The 21,357-nt window shown below is 31.3% G+C and overlaps 2 protein-coding genes across 2 annotated transcripts; both read left to right on the top strand.

Annotated features, from left to right (window-relative positions):
- The first annotated feature begins 12,080 nt into the window (after positions 1–12,080).
- LOC132619130 (uncharacterized) lies at positions 12,081–13,812 on the top strand. The gene is made up of 2 exons (XM_060334086.1): positions 12,081–13,663; positions 13,710–13,812. The coding sequence occupies exon 1, from the start codon at positions 12,219–12,221 to the stop codon at positions 13,488–13,490; it is 1,272 nt and encodes a 423-aa protein (XP_060190069.1). The 5' UTR covers positions 12,081–12,218; the 3' UTR covers positions 13,491–13,663; positions 13,710–13,812.
- Positions 13,813–17,915: 4,103 nt separating this feature from the next.
- Positions 17,916–20,975, top strand: LOC132617750 (pentatricopeptide repeat-containing protein At1g11900). The gene is made up of 3 exons (XM_060332822.1): positions 17,916–18,210; positions 19,359–20,507; positions 20,605–20,975. The coding sequence occupies exons 1-2, from the start codon at positions 18,061–18,063 to the stop codon at positions 20,397–20,399; spliced, it is 1,191 nt and encodes a 396-aa protein (XP_060188805.1). The 5' UTR covers positions 17,916–18,060; the 3' UTR covers positions 20,400–20,507; positions 20,605–20,975.
- Positions 20,976–21,357: the final 382 nt, after the last annotated feature.

The following is a 21,357-nucleotide window of genomic DNA, read 5'->3' as shown; positions in this document are numbered from 1 at the left end:
TTATTAATTATTTGATCTCCATTTAATATTTTTTTATGACATTAATCTCTTTCACATTTATTAGAGTAAGGAAAAAATGAAAAAGTAATTAAATTCTATCTTATTTTAATATATAAGTATTTTAAGTATGTTGTTGCACAATAATTTCATTTGCTCTCACTAATGGGTTGATACGCATGTGGCAATGAATTCATCATTATTGATTTAATTGTTTGATTTTCTAAGCACTTTTTTTTTTTTAACATTGTTTGTTTTTTTAATATGGGATTCACTTTTTTTTATTAATATTGCTTGATTTTGTTAATATGGGGTTCACTTTTCTTTTCCCATGAGTTTGGATGTGGTGGATTCCATTTTTTTTTTAATACTGGTTGGTGTTTAATATGGGGCCATGAAGAACTTCTATTTTTTAATTTTTAGTAAATATTTTTTTTAACTCATTTTACTTGTCATGTTATTTTTTACACGGTTTTTTAAGGAAACGTCAATTAAAATTATAATTTCACTAATTTAGCTTATTAATTATTTGATCTCCATTTAATATTATTTTTTCTTTTATGACATTAATCTCTTTTCACATTTATTAGAGTAAGGAAAAAATGAAAAAGTAATTAAATTCTATCTTATTTTAATATATAAATATTTTAAGTATGTTGCTGTACAATAATTTCATTTGCTCCCACTAATGGGTTGATACGCTTGTGGCAATGAGTTCATCATTATTGATTTAATTGTTTGATTTTCTAAGCATTTTTTTCTTAACATTGTTTGTTTTATTAATATGGGATTCACTTTTTTTTTTTTAATATTGCTTGATTTTGTTAATATGGGGTCCACTTTTTTTTTCCCGTGAGTTTGGATATGGTGGGTTCCACTTTTTTTTTTTTTTAATACTGGTTGGTGTTTAATATGAGGCTCACAATTCTTTTTAATATTAGTTGTTGTTTAATATATATGGGGCCCACAATTTTTTTTGCTTGATACTCTTAATATGGGGTTCACCTTTTTTTCCCCGTGAGTTTGGATGTGGTGGAATCAACTTTTTTTTCTTCTCCTTTTTTTAATACTGGTTGGTGTTTAATATAGGGCCCACAATTTTTTTTAACATCGTTTGTTTTTTTAATATGGGATTCACTTTTTTTTTAATATTGCTTGATTTTGTTAATATGGGGTCCACTTTTTTTAAATATTGATTGGTGTCGAATATGGGGCCCACAATTTATTTTAATAGTAGTTGTTGTTCAATATATATGGGGCTCACAATTTTTTTTGCTTGATTCTTTTAATATGAGATTCACTTTTTTTTCCCCGTGAGTTTGGATGTGGTGGGTTTAACTTTTTTTTTTTTTTTAATACTGATTGGTGTTTAATATGGGGTGCACAATTTATTTATTTTTAATATTAGTTGTTGTTTAATATATATGGGGCTCACAATTTTTTTTTTAATATTGCTTGATTTTGTTAATATGGGGTCCACTTTTTTTAATACTAGTTGGTGTTTAATATGGGGCCCACAATTTTTTTTAAAATATTAGTTGTTATTTAATATATATATATATGGGGCCCACAATATTTTTTGTTTGATTCTGTTAATATGGGTTTCACTTTTTTTTCTCCGTGAGTTTGGATGTGGTGGGTTCAACTTATTTTTCTTCTCCTTTTTTTTAATACTGGTTGGTGTTTAATACGGAGTCCACAATTTTTTTTTAACATTGTTTTTTTTTTAATATGGGATTCACTTTTTTTTTTTAATATTGCTTGATTTTGTTAATATATGGCCCACAATTGTTTTTAACATTATTTATTTTTTTAATATGGGATTCACTTTTTTTTTAATATTGCTTGATTTTGTTAATATGGGGTCCACTTTTTTTAATACTGGTTGGTGTCTAATATGGGGCATACAATATTTTTTAATATTAGTTGTTGTTTAATATATATGGGGCCCACAATTTTTTTTGCTTGATTATGTTAATATGGGGTTCACTTTTTTTTCCCCATGAGTTTGGATGTGGTGGGTTCAACTTTGTTTTTCTTCTCATTTTTTTTTTAATACTGGTTGGTGTTTAATAAGGGGCTCACAATTTTTTTTTTAACATTGATTGTTTTTTTAATATGGGATTCACTTTTTTTTTTTTAATATTGCTTGATTTTGTTAATATGAGGTCCACTTTTTTTTAATACTGGTTGGTGTTTAATATGGGGCGCACAATTTTTTTTTAATATTAGTTGTTGTTTAATATATACGGGGCTCACGATTTTTTTTTAATATTGCTTGATTTTGTTAATATGGGGTCCACTTTTTTTAATACTGGTTGATGTTTAATATGGGGCCTACAATTTTTTTTGCTTGATTCTGTTAATATGGGTTTCACTTTTTTTTCCTCGTGAGTTTGGATGTGGTGGGTTCAGCTTTTTTTTCTTCTCCTTTTTTTTAATACTGGTTGGTGTTTAATATGGGGTCCACAATTTTTTTTAACATTGTTTTTTTTTTAATATGGGATTCACTTTTTTTTTAATATTGGTTGATTTTATTAATATGGGGTCCACTTTTTTTAATACTGGTTAGTGTTTAATATGGGGCTCACAATTATGGGGCCCAAATTTTTTTTTTAAAGGCCCACAACGGACAACCAGGTGACTGACGACGAAACTCTATAGAAACATGAAACTCATGTTTCTATAGAGTCGTAATATAAAGTATATATATATATATATATATATATATATATATATATATATAAGAATAGTACTTTTACGAATTTGTCACAGAATCTAATGCTATTTTATATGATTGTTATTTCAATATTACATGCATTAAGTGCGTATATCCGTATGTACATGCATGTGTGTAAATTTAAGTTTCACTCTCTCTTATTCTTTATTGTCTATATAAACAAATAAGTTTTGGTAGTCATTAAAGGAATATTTTCTAAAATTATAATTTAAAAGTCATTTACAATATATTTTTAAAGATATGTCTCTATTTTTTATTTTTATTTTTGTATTACCTGCACTAGAATATATTTATAAAGTTATTATTATTTGTTATTTTCACTCGTATAAATAGATATTATAGTTTGATTATTATTATTAAAATTAATTTTCTTATTCTGCTAATTTATTTCATTGTAGAACATTATTAACTTATATACTCAATTAGCATTTCTCACTTTTTTCTTTGCCCAAAAATAACATTTATTTATTTTATAGGAAATTTGTACATGATTTTAAAGAAGCTAAAAAAAAAGTTGATTATGTAAGGGTAAGATAGACATTTACAAAAGTCAATTAAGAGCCTGTTTGTATGGGTTTAAAAAAAGCAGCTTATAAGCTGCTTTTTTTAAACCCATTCAAACATGCCTAATTATTTTTTTGGGCTTATTTTAAGTACAAAATGACTTATAAGCTGGCCAGCCAAACACTTATTAGTTGTTTTCAGCAACTTATAAGCTAAGCCAAACGGGCTCTAAGATAAAAGGGGGAGATTGTCTATTGTTCTAAGTTGAGAGGGAGCTTGATTTTTAAAGCAAAGTTTGGGGGTAAATGATTTTCACCCGTTTGGTGAATGATCAGTGTTAACTCTTTTATTTATAACATGAGAATAAACAAGAAACCAAAGTAATTAAGCTGGCTCTCCACCTTGTAATAGTTTTTTTGTTGATCTCAATAATTAATTTGATGCTTCTATGCTGAATTCGAGCAAAGTATGAGGCCGACGACTCCTTGTACTCCTTTCCAATTAATTTATGAGGGGATGTTTGATTGAGCACGAAGTTTTAAAAAGAAAGAAACGGAAACAAGCCATCTCATTAGATATAAAATGAAAAATTTAAAGTTAAAAGTTACTTACGTCCTACGTAAACGTATCCGAGAAACATAGTCCTAGCACAAGAGATTACTTGTAATTGCACAAGAGATACCAAGGTAAATAAAACACGGAAACAATTGGCAAATAAATCTTTAACTATTCAAGACGAAAATGTTATTACAGCAACCAAGAAAGTTTATTGATCAAACATGAAATTAGAGGACATTAATCTAGTTTCATGGAAGAAAATTATGTGCATACGAGTTGAGACTTGGTTTAGAATTGTGTCCATCCTTGTGAACCAATGAAAATGGTGGTGGATCGGGTCTATTGGGATTGGACCCTGATGGTGGCACTGGGCCTCTTGGTAACATAGCAAAATATGGAGATTCATCTCCATTATTTCCACTAGTTCCTTGTTGTGAGCCTACTTTGAATGTTAACCTTTCACTGTTTGAAAGATTAGCAGATAATAAGCACAGAGTAATCAGCACCATCAAGGTTATGATGAGACGATCGGACTTTTTCTTATTGACAGACATGTTACTACTGAGTAGAAGATTTGTGAAGGATTTTGAGAATTGTTTTACTTCTTTTTGGGGGGTGATTTCTTGGTTGGTTTGAAGGTTCATACCATTTCGTTATTTATAGATGTCAAATTACTGGAATGGTGAATGTGAATGGATTGGAATTTAATTCTAGTACATCGGTTATATTTAATGGAAAGTTTTTGTCCTCGAATAAGACAATTATATGCCAGTATCAAAACTATCCTTTTAAATGAGTGATGGTGAGAATTTTATGTGCTTTATTTTCTCTCTTCTTATAAAAGAATAAATTTTTATATTCAATGGATTTCAAAGAATCATGTCATCAAGAGTAAAATAGAAATGCTAAGATGAATAATATAATTTTTTTTGACGGACTAAAATGAAAAATGTTTCATATATAATATATCATTATTGTAAGAGGAAGTAGCAAACTTATATTTGGATTTCGTGTGAACAAATCTTAGCATTTAATGGATAATTTGATCACTAATGGACAGCTAGATACTTCACTTTCGACAAATCGTATCTTGAATATGACAAGACTGTCTTTGTCCAATGGTTGTGCCTCGACGACTTTGTTGCATGATGACGCATGAATCATGGATCAACCACTTTCAAATCGTTAAATCATAATTTAATATCGCTAATTAATAGTAATAGTGTTAAAATTTTGAGTATCGATTAAATTGAAATTTACATACTCCTAAGAATTATAGGTGATTGAAAACATATGCATAAATAGGAAGAAACCAAATAAGCTCACTCAAGTAGCAGAATGACAAATTCTAATAAAGGATTTCAAGAAATGCAAAAGTATTGCACTTAGCAAAAATATTGCACTTAGGTTTTGATCCGGAAACTTACCACAAATTTTTTAATCAACTTTGCAGCTAGAATATAAGCTTCTCTTATTTCAACAGCATTAATATGTGTGCCAAAAAACACATTAACCATCCCTGATCCCTATATTCCATAAAATGAACATCATAAGAAATTTATCAGTTAGGCACCTAAAATTACAAGTAAGCGGCCACATAGGAGTAACATAAAATTATCATGAACAAACAGTAAAACATAAAATTAAACAAACAATAAAACATAAAATTATCACATAAGAACCATCACATTATCGACACTACAAACTCATGTCTACAATACAAAATGATTTTCGTTTCTCCCATTTAACCCATGTTTTCCTCATTTTTTGACCGGATGATGAAGTTTATCATTAGTTATTAGAAATAGAGAAAAAGACATAAAATGACCCCTAAACTTGTCATCAAAATTCATTTTAGCAATTTAACTTTTCGGGCATTTAAATACCCCCTATTCTCATTTGAGGTGGAATAAATACCACCCTCAGATATTATAATACCAGTCTCATAACGTGAGGCGTATTACGCACACGCTACGTCATTGCTAGGTCAGTACCACGATAGAAAGTCATCTAAGTTTGATTTTCTTATTCTTTTTTCGTTTCATTTTGTTTATTAACTATTTTTCCTTTTCTTTACATATACTTTTATACACTAATTAATCCTAATCCCACCAGCCTAATCCCTTCTTCTTCGCCCCCACCAGTCTCATAACGTGAGACGTATTACGCACACGCTACGTCATTGCTAGGTCAGTACCACGATAGAAAGTCATCTAAGTTTGATTTTCTTATTCTTTTTTCGTTTCATTTTGTTTATTAACTATTTTTCCTTTTCTTTACATATACTTTTATACACTAATTAATCCTAATCCCACCAGCCTAATCCCTTCTTCTTCGCCCCCACCCCTCCATTTCTTCTCCTCAATTTTCTATGCTCATCAATCTTTAGGCTTTCATTGTTTTAGCACAAAGAATCATTTTTTTTAAAACTTGTATTTACTGATTTGCTTTTACTGAAAAATTTTCAGTCCATCTCAATTTGTTTGACACCTTCGGCTATCTGCTATCAATGGGTAAATTTAGTTTATTCTTTGTTTACAATTTCAATTGTTTGGTACAAGCGAAAAGAATTTTGAGATTTGTATAACCGATCCAATTAATTTGGGATAGGAGCAAAAAATTTGAAGGTTTGGAGGGTTTAACCAATTGGGTTTGTAGAAAGAAGTACGAACCCGAATTGGGAGCTCCAGAATTGTTGTAACCGTGACCAAAAGCTTTTCCATGTTACCGTACCATTGGTGTTTTCTCTAACGTCATTCTTTGCACTGTCGAGAATGGTCGGAAAATTTGAAGGACGTGAACAGGGCCGACCCAAGGCCAAAGCCACTTAAGCAATGGCTTTGGACCCCCAAATTTTTGGCATCCCATTTTTATTTAGTTTTATGCTAATTTGTTTAAAAAATTATTATGACTTATGGTACTTTTATGTACCTTTTAAATATGTAAATTGTTTTCAAAAAAATTAAAGATCGTATGGCTGAATTCACGATAAAAATAAAAAAGTTGGACTTTTGAAATCTAAATTGTGTCACATAAATTGAGATAGAGGGAGTGCACAATATTTATAAAAAAAAAAGAAGAAGATTTTTTTTAGTCACGTGATGGATTAGCTATATTGTCAGTTGAGTTTTTTTTTTCGAATAAATTGATTTGAAAAAATTGTTAACAACTTTGCATTGTTCTTGACGATTGCAAAACAGTAATTAATGACTCCGCATCTAAAAAAAAATCAAAATAGATTTTAAATAAAAATATATATGACGATATTTCTCTTTAAAAAAGATAAAATTAGAACCTTTCTTAAAAGTTTGACTTTAGGCTACTAATCTTATTAAGACGCCCCGGAGGAGAATGGTGGAAAATTTGCACAGGAAGCTTTGAAGAGTAGGTGGAACGATGGGGAAGGAGGAGGAGGTTTTTTTTTTTTTTTTCTAAGGCGTGAGTGGGGGGCGGCGCTTAGAAGAAGGAGAAGGCTGATGGGATATTTTTATTGTATAATAATACACATATTGGCGGGCCCATCTCCTTTTTATTTTATTTGCGCATCTAATTTTTTTTTTTTTTGTCACATCAGCAATTGAGGTGGTATATATACCACCTCAAACGAGAATAAGGGAGTATTTAAATGTTCGAAAAATTAAATTGCTAAAGTGAATTTTTATGACAAGTTTAGGGGTGATTTTATGTCTTTTCTCTTATACATAAGATTAGAAGCTGAAAATAACAATACGTTGATGACATGATAGTGCTTATTTGACAATTTTATTTTATATGTCTGTTTAATTTTTTTATTTTTTTTTGCGCTTGATCGATGAATTTCTAGCGATTTTTGTTGTATGCAAAATATAGAGTTAATTGATGTTTTTCTTTTTACTAAATTTAGTTTTATGATGTTGTAATCCTATGGCTATCTTTCACCGATATGGTTCAATGTGTCAGCTATGCTTCATTTTCTAAAATAGTGACACTCTGGTCTAATTCTCCCTTTCAAAAGTATTACGATATGATAGATATAGATCGAAATCTACCATTTACTATATGATAGATATTAGTACTATATAGAAGAGTGAGTTCCAACTCACTTTTCGTTGTCCGTTTCCGATCGTTGTCCAATTTAATAAAAAAAAAATTGTAAGCCCCACCCATATATCTTAAACAACAAATAATATAAAAAAACAATTGTGGGCCCCACAATTCTATGGTATATATATACATCCATTCCATTTTTTTTTAACAATTGTGGGCCCCACCCATATATCTTAAACAGCAACTAATATAAAAAAAAAATTGTGGGCCTCATAATTCTATGGTATATATATATATTCGTTCCAATTTTTTGAAAAAAGAATTGTGGGCCCCATATATATTAAACAACAACTAATATTAAAAAAATTGTGCAAATTAATAATGTAAAAAAAAAAGTACATTCCATATTAAAAAATCAAACAATATTCATGTAATTTTTGAAGTATCTCATTAAGTCAATAATGATGGATTCATTGCCACGTGCGTATTCGTAGCAAACACTAATATAATAAAGTTTTAAATACGGCGCACAAACTACAATGTTATATTAATCGTGTTTTGAACATAGTATCCCATATTGACAAAATCAAGCGATATATATATATATATATATATATATATATATATATAAAGGTGAGCCCAACCGGCTCTTCTTAATAGTAGAAATATAATAAAGTTTTAAATACGGAGCACAAACTACAATGTTATATTAATCGTGTTTTGAACATAGTATCCCATATTGACAAAATCAAACAATATATAAAAATAAAAAAAGTGAATCCCATATTAAAAAAACAAATCATGTCAACAAAAAAGTGCAAAAAAAATTGTGGGCCCCATAATTCTAATATATATATATATATATATATATATATATATATGTGTGTGTGTGTGTGTGTGTGTGTGTGTGTGTGTGTATATGCATAAAAATAGTGCAAATTAATAATGTAAAAAAAAAAGTGCACCCCATATTAAAAAATCAAACAATATTCATGTAATTTTCAAAGTATCTCATTAAGTCAATAATGATGGATTTATTGCCACGTGTGTGTTCGTAGCAAACACTAATATAATAAAGTTTTAAATACGGAGCACAAACTAGAATGTTATATTAATCGTGTTTTGAACATAATATCCCATATTGACAAAATCAAGCGATATATATAAAAAAAAAAAATTAGCCCAACCGGCTCTTCTTAATAGTAGAAATATAATAAAATTTTAAATACGGAGCACAAACTACAATGTTATATTAATCGTGTTTTGAACATAGTATCCTATATTGACAACATCAAGCAATATATATATATATATATATATATATATATATATATATATATATATATATATATATATATATATATATATATATATATAAGTGAATCTCATATTAAAAAAACAAACAATGTAAAAAAAAAAGTGCAAAAAAAAATTGTGGGCCCGTATTTAGATACGGAGTACAAACTACAATGTTATATTAATCGTGTTTTGAACATAGTATATGTATATATATTATATGCATAAAAATAGTACAAACTAATAATGTCAAAAAAAAAACGACACCCCATAAAGGGTGGACCTCATACTAAACAACATCAAGCAATATTAAAAAAAAAAAAAAGTGGAACCCACCATCTCCAAACTCACTGTAAAAAAAAAAAAAGTGGACCCCATATTAACAAAATAAAAAAAAAAATATGAACCCCATATTAAAAATAAAAAACTAATGTCAAAAAAAAAAGTGCAGACTTTGTATTCGTAGTAAACACTAATATACTAAAGTTTTAAATACGGAACACAAACTACAATGTTATATTAATCGTGTTTTGAACAGAGTATCCCATATTGACAACATTAAGCAATATATATATATATATATATATATAAATGAATCCCATATTAAAAAAAAAACAAACAATATAAAAAAAAAATGTGGGCCCCATAATTCTAATATATATATATATATATATATATAATAAAGTTTTAGATACGGAGCACAAACTACAATGTTATATTAATCGTGTTTTAAACATAGTATATGTATATATATTATATGCATCAAAATAGTACAAACTAATAATGTCAAAAAAAAAAAAAAAAACTGCACCCCATAAAGGGTGGACCTCATACTAAACAACATCAAGCAATATTAAAAAAAAAAAGTGAACCCCATATTAAAAAAAAAACTAATGTCAAAAAAAAAGTGCAGACTTTGTATTCGTAGTAAACACTAATATACTAAAGTTTTAAATACGGAGTACAAACTACAATGTTATATTAATCGTGTTTTGAACATAGTATATATATATATATATATATATATATATATATATATATATGCATAAAAATAATGCTAATTAATAATATCCAAAAAAAAAGTGCGCTTCATATTAAAAAATCAAACAATATTCATGTAATTTCCAAAGTATCTCATTAAGTTAATAATGATGGATTCATTGCCACGTGCGTATCAATCCATTAGTGGGAGCAAATGAAATTACTTTCGTTCAAAAAGTTAAGTAGTTAAACCATATAGTTTTTTTTTATTTATATTAGCCTGATATCTAATCTAGATATTAAACTGTTGTATTGGCTATTCCGCCATGTCATTTATTTGTTATGTTCACTAAAATAAATATACTAAAAATATTTATATTTTAAAATAAGATAGAACTTAATTACTTTTTTATTTTTATTCTTACTCTAATAAATGTGAAAAGAGATTAATGTCGTAAAAAAAATATATAAAATGGAGATCAAATAATGAATAAGGTAAATTAGTCAAATTATAATTCTAATCGACGTTTTCTTAAAAAACCATCCAAAAGACAACATGACAAGTAAAATGAGCTAAACCGAGAATATTCACCAAAAATTAAAAAATAGTATTTCTTCGTTTAAATAGAAAATCAATTTCTACTTTGTTTCGTTTTAAATTAAAATTGAAAGTATCAACTGATGCTTAAATATTGCTATTGTTTTATCTCAAAAAGAAAAAAATAGTTTCCTTTTAAACGAGTCTTCTCTTTTAAGAAATATTAATAAAATTGCCGATTTTGTATTCGTAGCAAACATTAATATAATAAAATTTTAGATACGGAGCACAAATTACAATGTTATATTAATCGTGTTTTGAACATAATATATACTCTCTCTCTCTCTCTCTCTCTCTCTCTCTCTCTCTCTATATATATATATATATATATATATATATATATATATATATAATCACCATTCAAAGACAACTACATACACATAGATGCACTATAATCTAAACTGTTGGGCACGGGCATAAGCCGTCTAGTATATATATATATATATATATATATATATATATATATATATCAATTACCAACGGTGAATTTAACCCTATCCTTTTCCCTGAAACAAATGGAGTCAATTGGGTTTTGGCTCACTAAGATTCTGTTTTTTCATTTCTCTTTTTGTTATGAGAATTTAATTTTTCAATTTTTATTTCATTAGGTGGTGGTCTTGAACTTCTAATCCCCTTGCCTCATAGACAAATTTCATGCTTAACAAGCTTTAACTTTTGATCTCAAGGGTTGGCCCATGGGATTAGGGGGTCAAGAGTTCAAAATCACCTATTTTTAAGATCATTAAGTGTAATTTTTGAAAATTTAACTAGGCCTTGACTCCTAGGGTACGATATTAGAAATTTTCATCGATTATTCATTTTTGGGATAGTTGTTTAGTAAATCATCATCTTTTTATATTTCTCGCAATTTATAAACTTTTTAGACAACAATTTAAAGATCCCTTTTGAGCAAATTGAAACTCTTATGTCAAGCTACGGTCTAAAGTTGTGTACTTATGTAATAACACACGTTAGACAACATTCTACTATTTATCTATAAGGTTAAGCATTACATGATCAAATATTAGATCGAATCTAAAGATTGTCCAGAAAACAATTTTTAAAAACCCATATTTGCACAATGGTTAAAAATGGAAAAAATAGTAATGATATCCTAAAAAGGTAAATCAACCATGTGATTAGATTTTACTAAATATCAATGATGACGTTGGACATATTAATATATTATCATTCCACTTAAAAGGAAGGAGGAGCGTGAGCACGGTAATTAAATCAGAACTTAACCTCCATTTTAAACCCCACATTTTAGCCTTTAAATCAAAATCGGAGCGTCAAATTCGAGCCGTTTAATATCCAACGGCCACGATAGAGCGGACAATCCAACGTTTAATTTCCCTGTCCCAACGGTCAAAAACTTCAAAATACAAAACGCTGAAAGTGAAACAAATTTCTCTAATTCGCAAACCAACTTTTCTCATCTCCATCTAAAGAAAAATCTTCAAGATTCATACTTTTTCAACTTCTTTTGTGAAATTGTTTGATACCCAATTGAGAAAAATGAGTGTTTTACAATACCCTGAAGGGATTAATCCAAAAGATGTTCAGATATGGAACAATGCTGCTTTTGATAATGGTGATTCTGAAGATTTTTCTTCATTGAAACGTTCTTTTGAATCTGATAAATCAAGTAAGGAGAATCAAACTCCTAATTCATCTGTTAATTTGTCATCAAATGGGGTTTTGGTGAATTCAAGAATCAAGTCAAATAAGCCTATGAAAACTAGAAAGAGTGGAAAGGATAATGATTTGCGCGATGAAAAAAAGATTGATGAGGAAATTGAAGAGATAGAAATGGAGATTAGTAGATTGAATACAAAATTACAGGCGTTGAGAATTGAAAAGACTGAAAGAAGTGTTGTCAAGAATGTTGAAAAAAGAGGAAGAGTTGTTGCAGCAAAGTTTATGGAACCAAAAATGAGTGCTAAATCAAATGTGCAAAGAAGGGGTCTAAGTTTAGGTCCATCTGAGATTTTTGGTGCAACGCGTCGAGGTTTAAGTATGGGGCCATCAGAGATTCTTGCAGCAACAAAGGCAAAACATTTTGGCAAACAAGAAATGAATATTACACCTGTTCAGCCAATACAAAACAGGCGAAAATCTTGTTTTTGGAAGCTTCAAGAGATTGAAGAAGAGAGTAAAGAAAGGGGAAAAAGTTCAGTTGTAGCAAGAACTATGGTGCCTCCAAGACAGGCAGTTACTACAATTGCATCAAAGAAGAATGTGAAAAAGGATGATGGTTTTTTAAGTTCAGTTCAGCCAAAGAAGTTATTCAAAGATGGCGAAAAGTCTAACAAGAAGCCTCAGAGGCCGGGTAGGGTTGTGGCTAGTCGATACAATCAGGGAACAAATCAGTCATCAGTAGCGAGAAAGAGGTCTTTGCCTGAGAATGATAAGGATATTGAGATTAAGAGAAATGAAAAGAAAAGATCTTTGTCTGTAGGGAAAACGCGTGTATCGGATAGCAAAAATTTGGGTATTGAAAGTAGTAGTAGTAGGGTGAAAAAGAGATGGGAAATTCCTAATGAGATTGTAGTTCATGCTAGCACAGAGAGCGAGAAGTCTCCATTGAGTATTACTGTGAAGCCTGATTTGCTACCGCCAATTAGGATCGCTCGGAGCAACGTTAATGAGACCCCGAGGGATTCTGGACCTGCTAAAAGAGTGGTAGAGTTGGTAGGGAAGAAGTCTTTTTTCAGCAATGATGAAGATAAGGAGCAGTCAGTTTGTCAAGTTCTCAGTTTTGCAGAGGAAGACGCTGAAGAGGAATAAAAATAATGTGAAATAAGGGGAGCTAACCCTTTTCGTGATATTTCAATTTTTAGTCCTGTCTTTTAATTTTTTGTTCATTCTTATCTGAGGCATTGAATTGAGGAAGCATTCTTTGGCTTCCTCAGATTAGTATTCTAGATTCTGAATTACATGTTTGGTACTATATGAATAAGGTTCTATGTTGCAGTATATGGTCATGTTTGGTACAATATGAATAAGGGTACTATTGCTTCTTGTTATATACTAGGTTGTGTCAGAAGCATTGCATTACTGAGAATTTATACTGGAAGAAGCTTTCTTCTTTGCTTCACAATTTTCTTTTGATGATAGTATGAGATTTTCATGGTTGAGGCGAATTAATGAATTTTAAGATGTCTATTGCATTGTATTGGGTTTTCCAGGTTCATAGAATAAGAATTATTTTTAGACTTAAGAGTTTGACCACCATGGCTTCTCCATTTTCTGTGGTACATATAAGAGTTGGGTAGAGACGACACTTTTCAATTATTATGAACCCGTACGGTCTACTCTAACCACTTCTCCAAGGTATTCCCTTAGCAGTTTCTTCTCCGAATGGAAGACATTCATTGACTACATTGCTCTAGGTACACAAACTCAAAGAAACAGATCAGGGAAAATGCTGCACTCCTCTTGTTGGTTCTGATTTATCAACCTTATGTCCTAAAGTGTCACATGATACATCTAAAGTTAGATTAAAAAAGCTGGTAATCTTTTTGTCCTATTAAGGGGCATCTTAGTGACTTAAGTCTTCTGTTGAGTGCTTTGTGCTACTTTCTTTTCTAAGTCAGCTCCTAAGGTATACTTTTCCCCAGCTTCTTAAGGTGTAAGAGGGCTGGAGCATTTTGGCCATTGAAGTTAACATAGCTCTGATACTAGTGTTCTTTACATAGGTTAGATTTGTTTATCCCTTCTCCTAGAAGACTTGAGACTTCCATACATTATTGGTGGTGGTTTAGTCAATAGAAGACCTTTTCTTCTCTTCTGTGTTTAAGTATATTGTCATTGGTGGTGGTTTCATTCATAACAGAATTTTCTCTTATGTTTGTTGGTGTAGATTAGAGCGCATACCTATTAATCTTATTAATGATTTTGGCTTGGCGCGCTCTAGCAATTTCTATTGTCATTTTTTATCTTACTTTGCAAGGTTGAATTCTATTGGCTGCAACAGGTCTGCATAAACACCTTGACCGATCTGTACATTTATGTTTTGAACTGTAACTAGGCACATGCTATTTACATTCCTTGAAAGTAGAATGCTTATCATTGCAAACAATTCGAAATAATGTTTCAATTTCCATCATCAGAAATTTGTTTTGACATAGAAATTAGAGTAGGAATCCTAGTAGGATGACTGTTTACATATGTGGTTCTCTTGTTAGGGACAAGCTTCCACAGCTCTCTAACTTGAGGATGCAAGTGTCATATAATTCAGTTTGTTTCACTTCTTTCTGTCTAATTTCTGGTTTTTATTTACACTTGAAACTACTTAACTCAGGGTTGCAGATGACTGTTTACATATATGGTTCTCTTGTTAGGGACAAGCTTCCACAGCTCTCTAACTTGAGGATGCAAGTGTCATATAATTCAGTTTGTTTCACTTCTTTCTGTCTAATTTCTGGTTTTTATTTACACTTGAAACTACTTAACTCAGGGTTGCATCAAATGGACATAATGCACTTACTGGTATAAGTTCTTTCATGGAGATACTTCAGAACTACTACTACTCTCTTCTTATAGTCAGCAATGGCTTTCTCATCTTAATTTAACCCTTTTGAATTCCTTAATTTAGGATATGTCTGCTGTCAGTTAGGCTCTGATGTCATTTACTTGCACACCTTAAGATGATTCTCTCCTTGTCAGTTTTGTATTAAGAATATTGTGAACTTCTACACGCTTTACTTTTTAATGCCTCAGTCGATATTAAACCTTGGTTTCTCTTTTCACTGCCCATTGATGAGGCAATGTTGTGTTTGAAAGTGTTTTGAGTCTTTTTTCTGTAAATCATTACTCATGTAATTACAGCAATTCCATATGCTATAGGCAGATGAATTATTAGCAGAAACTGGATCTCCTAAAAGAAGCTGGTCATTTGCTAAGATCCATCAAGCAAGAGCTTTTGATCATATATTCTTTTGTCCATGCTGAAGCAATTCTATTACTCACTTGGTGTAGGAATCCCATCTGCTGTAGGTAAAAAAGTTTTCTGCAAAAGCTAGATCTCAAAAAGAACCAAGTCAGTTGGAAATATCCATGACCAAGTAGGAGCTTTTGATCCAAAATTTTGTCCATGCACTACTATATAGAAGCTACACAACTCAATACCTTCCTATACATGTAGTCTAACTCAACAAAATCCTAGAGGGGTAATTCATCTTGAGTCCAGACTGAAGAGAGTTAGAAGGCACAAGTCACCCGATTTTTTGTGGTTTACAATCTAGATTTCTTGAATATAATAATTAATGATAGAGACAACACACTTACCATTGATTGATTTTTAATCTTTTGATAATGGAATAACTCAAGAGCATATAAACCTTTTGGACACCTTTGCCTACCATATTTATGCTCTTCGTATTTTTGCCTACCTGATATTTATGCTCTTCGTATTTTTGCCTACCTGATATTTATACTCGAGAAACTCAAGCTCATTCACTTTTTCAAAATGTTTTTTTCATCTGATATTTCAAGTGTCAAACAACCTTTTTACCATTAATTTAAGGGATAATTTCAGAGACCTCCTTCAGGTTCGGCTTCGTTTCGCTGACCTCCCTTGTGGTTTACTATATTACTCTTACCTCCCTTATTTTCAATTATTTGTAACAATTCTTTTAACCTATTTATTATTGATATAAAAAATTATATATGACGAATTTACCCCTTAATAATGTACTTTTGTTAATCAAAGTTATTTCATAAACATACTTTTAAAAAATTTATTTCCATCGATACCCAATAATATTACTCTGAAAAATTCATAGAAACACCTTTGATGGCTCTAATGATATTAAGTACATCAACTATTACTGTAAGTTCTTTTTTTCTTTTCAAATTTTTATTGAATATCAATGTTAATTTAAGAGAATTCTCATTCGGCTTTCCCATTGAAAATGTTGCAGCATGATGCCGCTCTTCATCTCTAAGCATAATGAGAAAAATTTAGCTTCTAATTAACCAAATGGGATTGCTTTAAAAATTGAATGGTGAATTTGTTGAATAAATAAATTTTAATCGAAGATGAAAAAATATATTATTCTAAGGAAGTTTAAAAGATTGTCTATAAAGTTAATTCAACAAAAAGTACATGATAAGGGGTGAATTCGGCATACCATAATTTTTTATATTAATAATACATAGGTTAAAAGAATTGTTATAAATAAATGAAAATAAGAGAGATAAGTGTAATATCATAAACCACAAGGAAGGTCAGTGAAACGAAGTCAAACCTGGAGGGAGGTCTCTGAAATTATCCCTTAATTTAATGTTTCCTTCTACTACCACATATATATATAATAAATACAAAAATCAATAAATCTTCAACTTTGTCCGACTCTAATCAATAGTACGCCCTTTGTCCTATTTTATGTGAATGATTTCGGAGTACAAGAGTTAAAATACCTAATTTCAATGTGAATTTGAACATAAATCCTTCCAGTTTCTGAGAGTAAAAATTTATATATTTGAAAAGTAGATAAAGGAACATAATTAGTTATTTAAAATATTAAAAAGAGTGTGAGAAGTCTTCCGAGATAGGGGTATGGTCTGCGTACACTTTACCCTCCCCAGACCTCACATTGTGAGATTTCACTGGGTATGTTGTTGTTGTTGTTGAAAAAGAGTGTGAGAAGACTGTAATAAAAAAAAACTATTCAATTCTTCAGTTAGTAACACCTTCACATAAATGAGAAGAGAAGGAGTATCATATATAATGGACATAGATATATTATGTAACTCTACTCATGTTATCATAAAACCATAATTATTATCATTAGTTCTTTGTTGTGTTTGATTTTAATTTTAAGTTCTTCTTGTACACCTTTTCAATCTATGGACAAAACTTATTTATCTCGTTTTACATTAACCCAATGAAAAATTCTTGTCTGACCTTATTAGAAATGTCTTCTTTTGAGTCGAGGGTCTATTGAAAACAACCGCTCTACCCCAATGTAGAGGTAAGGTCTGCGTATACTCTATCCTCTTTTGACCCTACTTGTGAAAAGTTGTTGTTGTTGTAAATATGATACTACATGTTTTCACAAATATTATAAATTATATTTAGTTAATACAAACTTTAATTTAATTTATAACATAATTAAACTAAATTAATCGTATTTGAAGTCAATATTGAAGCAAATAAATTTTTACATCTCTCTAATAATAAATATAGTCATAAGTTTTAGACCTTGAGCTGGCAAGACACGTTGTCCCCCTTCCTCCACGCCCAAAAATGCAAGTAAGGGTTTAGGCTCATCCCCATATCCATTCTTTCTTCTGCAGAATTCGGCAATGAATGGTTAAAACCCTAGTTTGGGTTTCATAAAACCCCTCAAAGATGGTAGCAGGCAGAGCAAAGCTGAGCACTTTAACTTTCTTATTATGCCGTTCTTGTTTTAACTACACTCTCTCTGTTGGCTTACACTCTTCTCCTAAAAAAATTCGGGCATTCAATACATTGCATCGCTGTGGAAATTTCTTTCTTCATGTGAGTCTCTTTACCTCAAATGATCATGATTTTATCACTTGTTGGGGGGGGGGGGGGGGATAACATATATGATATGCAAAGCTCTTTACCCTTTGGAAATTTTACTAGTTCGATGTTTCTTGCTTTTTCTGTATTAGTAGTTGTTTTTCTGTTCTTTATGGTTGAGTAGGCTATTGTTTATTTCCATGGAGTGAAGCTGGACAAATTAGTGTTTTTTTTTTTCCTATTCATTTATAAAGAGATGTTAGATAAGAATTTCTTTTTTTATGCAAGTGTGTTAAGAGTTACTGTTATTAGTATTAACCAGTCAAGAAACAAACTTACTCAAGCTGGCACTGGTCCAACCATCCATGAAATTGCCATTTGGTAAAGGTTGTGGTATCTGCTGCATTTCTCTTATCCTTGTTTTTTTTTTTTTTTTTTTCTGGGGGTGGGATGGGGTTGGTGGTTGTGTGGGAAATGGGAGTGTAGTAAAGTGATGGAATCATAAAGCTTTAATAATGAAGTTTCTCTTTATGATCTAGTTCGCAGAAATAGTTTTCGAAGTATCTCATTTAAAGCTTGAACTTAGGATAGCTATGAACTGTTATTTGTACTACAAAAGCCTGTTTGAGTTTATGGGGTTGGCTGTTAAGGCTCCTTTCACAATTAACACAAAGAATACGATATTGAGATTGGGAAACTCTTTTATATTTGATAACCTCGGGGTCAGCGTGTGCGCACCTCAACTAATTCTACGAGATACCCGCCACCTCCCACCAGCAACACGTACCAGGTAACTCTACGCACCAAGGCTAGGAGGTGGGAAGAAGTCACCTAGTGTTTTTGTGTCTACCGTGATTTGAACCCGAGACCGCATGGTCCTTAACCCACTTCATTGACCATTAGACCACACCCTTGGTTCTTAACCCGCTTCGTTGACCATCAGGACACACCCTTGGGTGCGAGATTGGGAAACTCTTTTTGCAACACAAAATTATGAGATTATATTATTATTTTTACCCTAGTCCTGTTAACAAACATGCATTGAATGGATAAGATGTTGTGATCCCAATCTTGAGTCACTTTCTTTTGCTGTTTCTATTAGGGAAGTACATTCTTTTCTTTGGTCTTTTAATGTTTTGATTTACTGCTAATTTCTAATACAGAATTGTATTAAATCCATCCCAGTTGGAGTCCTCCTCAGTTGGCCAACATTTGCTCTTAGTAATTTTGGCTGCTGCCAGTCATTCTCAACCCAGGCATCCCCTGCTGAATTTATAGATGAAGTGTTGACGGAAATCCTCTCAGTTATGGCCAATTCTCAAAGTTCAGGAGAGGAACTCTGTGCTGCTTATATTGACAAGTTTTGCAATGACAAAAATCTGTCAGGAGCCATTAGGCTAGTGCGGACTTTGCATGATAAAAATATCCCCCTCCCTTCTAGTGCATACAATCGCCTTCTGAAAGCTGCAGTCGATGAAAGTGATATTGGCCTTCTATGTCAGAGTTTCAAGGATCTGTTAGTATCTTGCAAATCTCTGAATTCATCTACATATCTTATCTTTGCTCAGGCATTTATCAAGGAAAATGATATTCACTGCTTACTAAGATTTGTCCGGGAGATTTCGGAGTTGATCTTTCCGAGTAGTACTACAGTTATGAATAGGATCATCTTTGCCTTTGCTGCATGTGGACAGGTTGATAAGGCCTGGTTGATTTTTGATCAGATGAAGAGTTTGAAGTCCAAACCTGATGTGATCACATATAACACCATTTTGGGAATCTTAGGCAAGTGTGGTAGAACAAATGAAATGCTTAGAGAGTTTGTGGCAATGAAAGAGGATGGTCTAATTCCTGATATTGTTTCTTATAATTCCTTAATTACTGGATTGCGAAAGGTAGGCAGGCTTGAGTTATGCTTAGTATTTTTCAGGGAGATGTGTGAGAGAGGAATTGAACCAGATTTGCGAACTTATAATGCTTTGATTGACAGCTTTGGAAAATCTGGTAATATTGAGGAATCATTGAGACTTTTTAGTGAGATGAAGCACAGGGGGATCTGCCCATCAGTTCATGTTTACAAATCACTGATCAGTATTTTAAAGAAGATGGGGAAGTTGGAGTTGGCTGTTGCTTTTTCAAATGAGATGAATGAATCAATCTCAAATCGTCGTGGATCAAACTATATTCAACGGAAAAACAGATAGTTTAGTATGTCAAATTGATAGTGGACACCGGTTGAGTAATGTTTATGAAGAGCATCAGTTTGCTTCATGCTGTTGCTGCTGCCATCTTCATAAGAAGGGATCTTTGTGGTATGTATTTTCATAGAATATATGACCTCTAAGACTTCTTGTTTTGAATTCTTACTGTGCATTTTTGAAGCTTAAAAACATTTTCTTTTGGTTACAGGCCAGTAAAATTGAAGAACCATAAACAGCTATCTGGTCCAATCATAGGCTGACTTCCTGGTGTTTGGATCTCTGAAATGACTACAGACCGGAATTTTTCGAAGTGTTTTTCCTCGTGCGGTTCTTATGCGCTTATCCTGTATGAAAAGGGAGAAGAGATGCATCTAGTTGATGCTTGATAGTGTAAATATCAGATTATTTTGTGGATGTTGTAACCTCAATTATATTTTGGTGCATCATGTAAGTAGTGTAAAAGAGCTTCTCTGTTGACTGAGGCTCTTTTTTTTATGGCACAATAAACAGTTAGATATTACAATTGTATGATGTGTTTCATCCATCTTGATGTGAAAAAAAGTTTTCCCTTGTTCTGCATCTCAGTACCATGTATTTTCATAGTACGTCGAAGGGCGCAAGTGGTGGAATTTATTTTAGAGGGGAATCTTTCTGGTGCTTTATGATCAATCTGTAAAATACTTGCAAGTAGTGGCGGAGCTATGGCCCAAGGATTGACAATGGCCCTTTTTCCCAGAAAACTGCGCAGGGCACAGGTGAAATTCTTCTATACTATTGTATTGTTTGCTGCGTTTCATTAACACAAGAAAAGCATGCAATGTAGTGAGAAAGGGGTTTTAAAATTTCATCTCAACTCTCGATCAAGACATTTTAACGCTTACTTTAATCTGTCTTCAGTCCTTTCGGATTCTGCTTGCAAGCAATGGTATGCCATTGCTATAATAAACAAGTCAAATAATCT

This window comes from Lycium barbarum, chromosome 11 (assembly GCF_019175385.1).
Source record: "Lycium barbarum isolate Lr01 chromosome 11, ASM1917538v2, whole genome shotgun sequence".
NCBI lineage: Eukaryota > Viridiplantae > Streptophyta > Magnoliopsida > Solanales > Solanaceae > Lycium > Lycium barbarum.
Note: the sequence above shows the minus strand (reverse complement) of the source record. Positions and strands in the feature narration are given on the sequence as shown.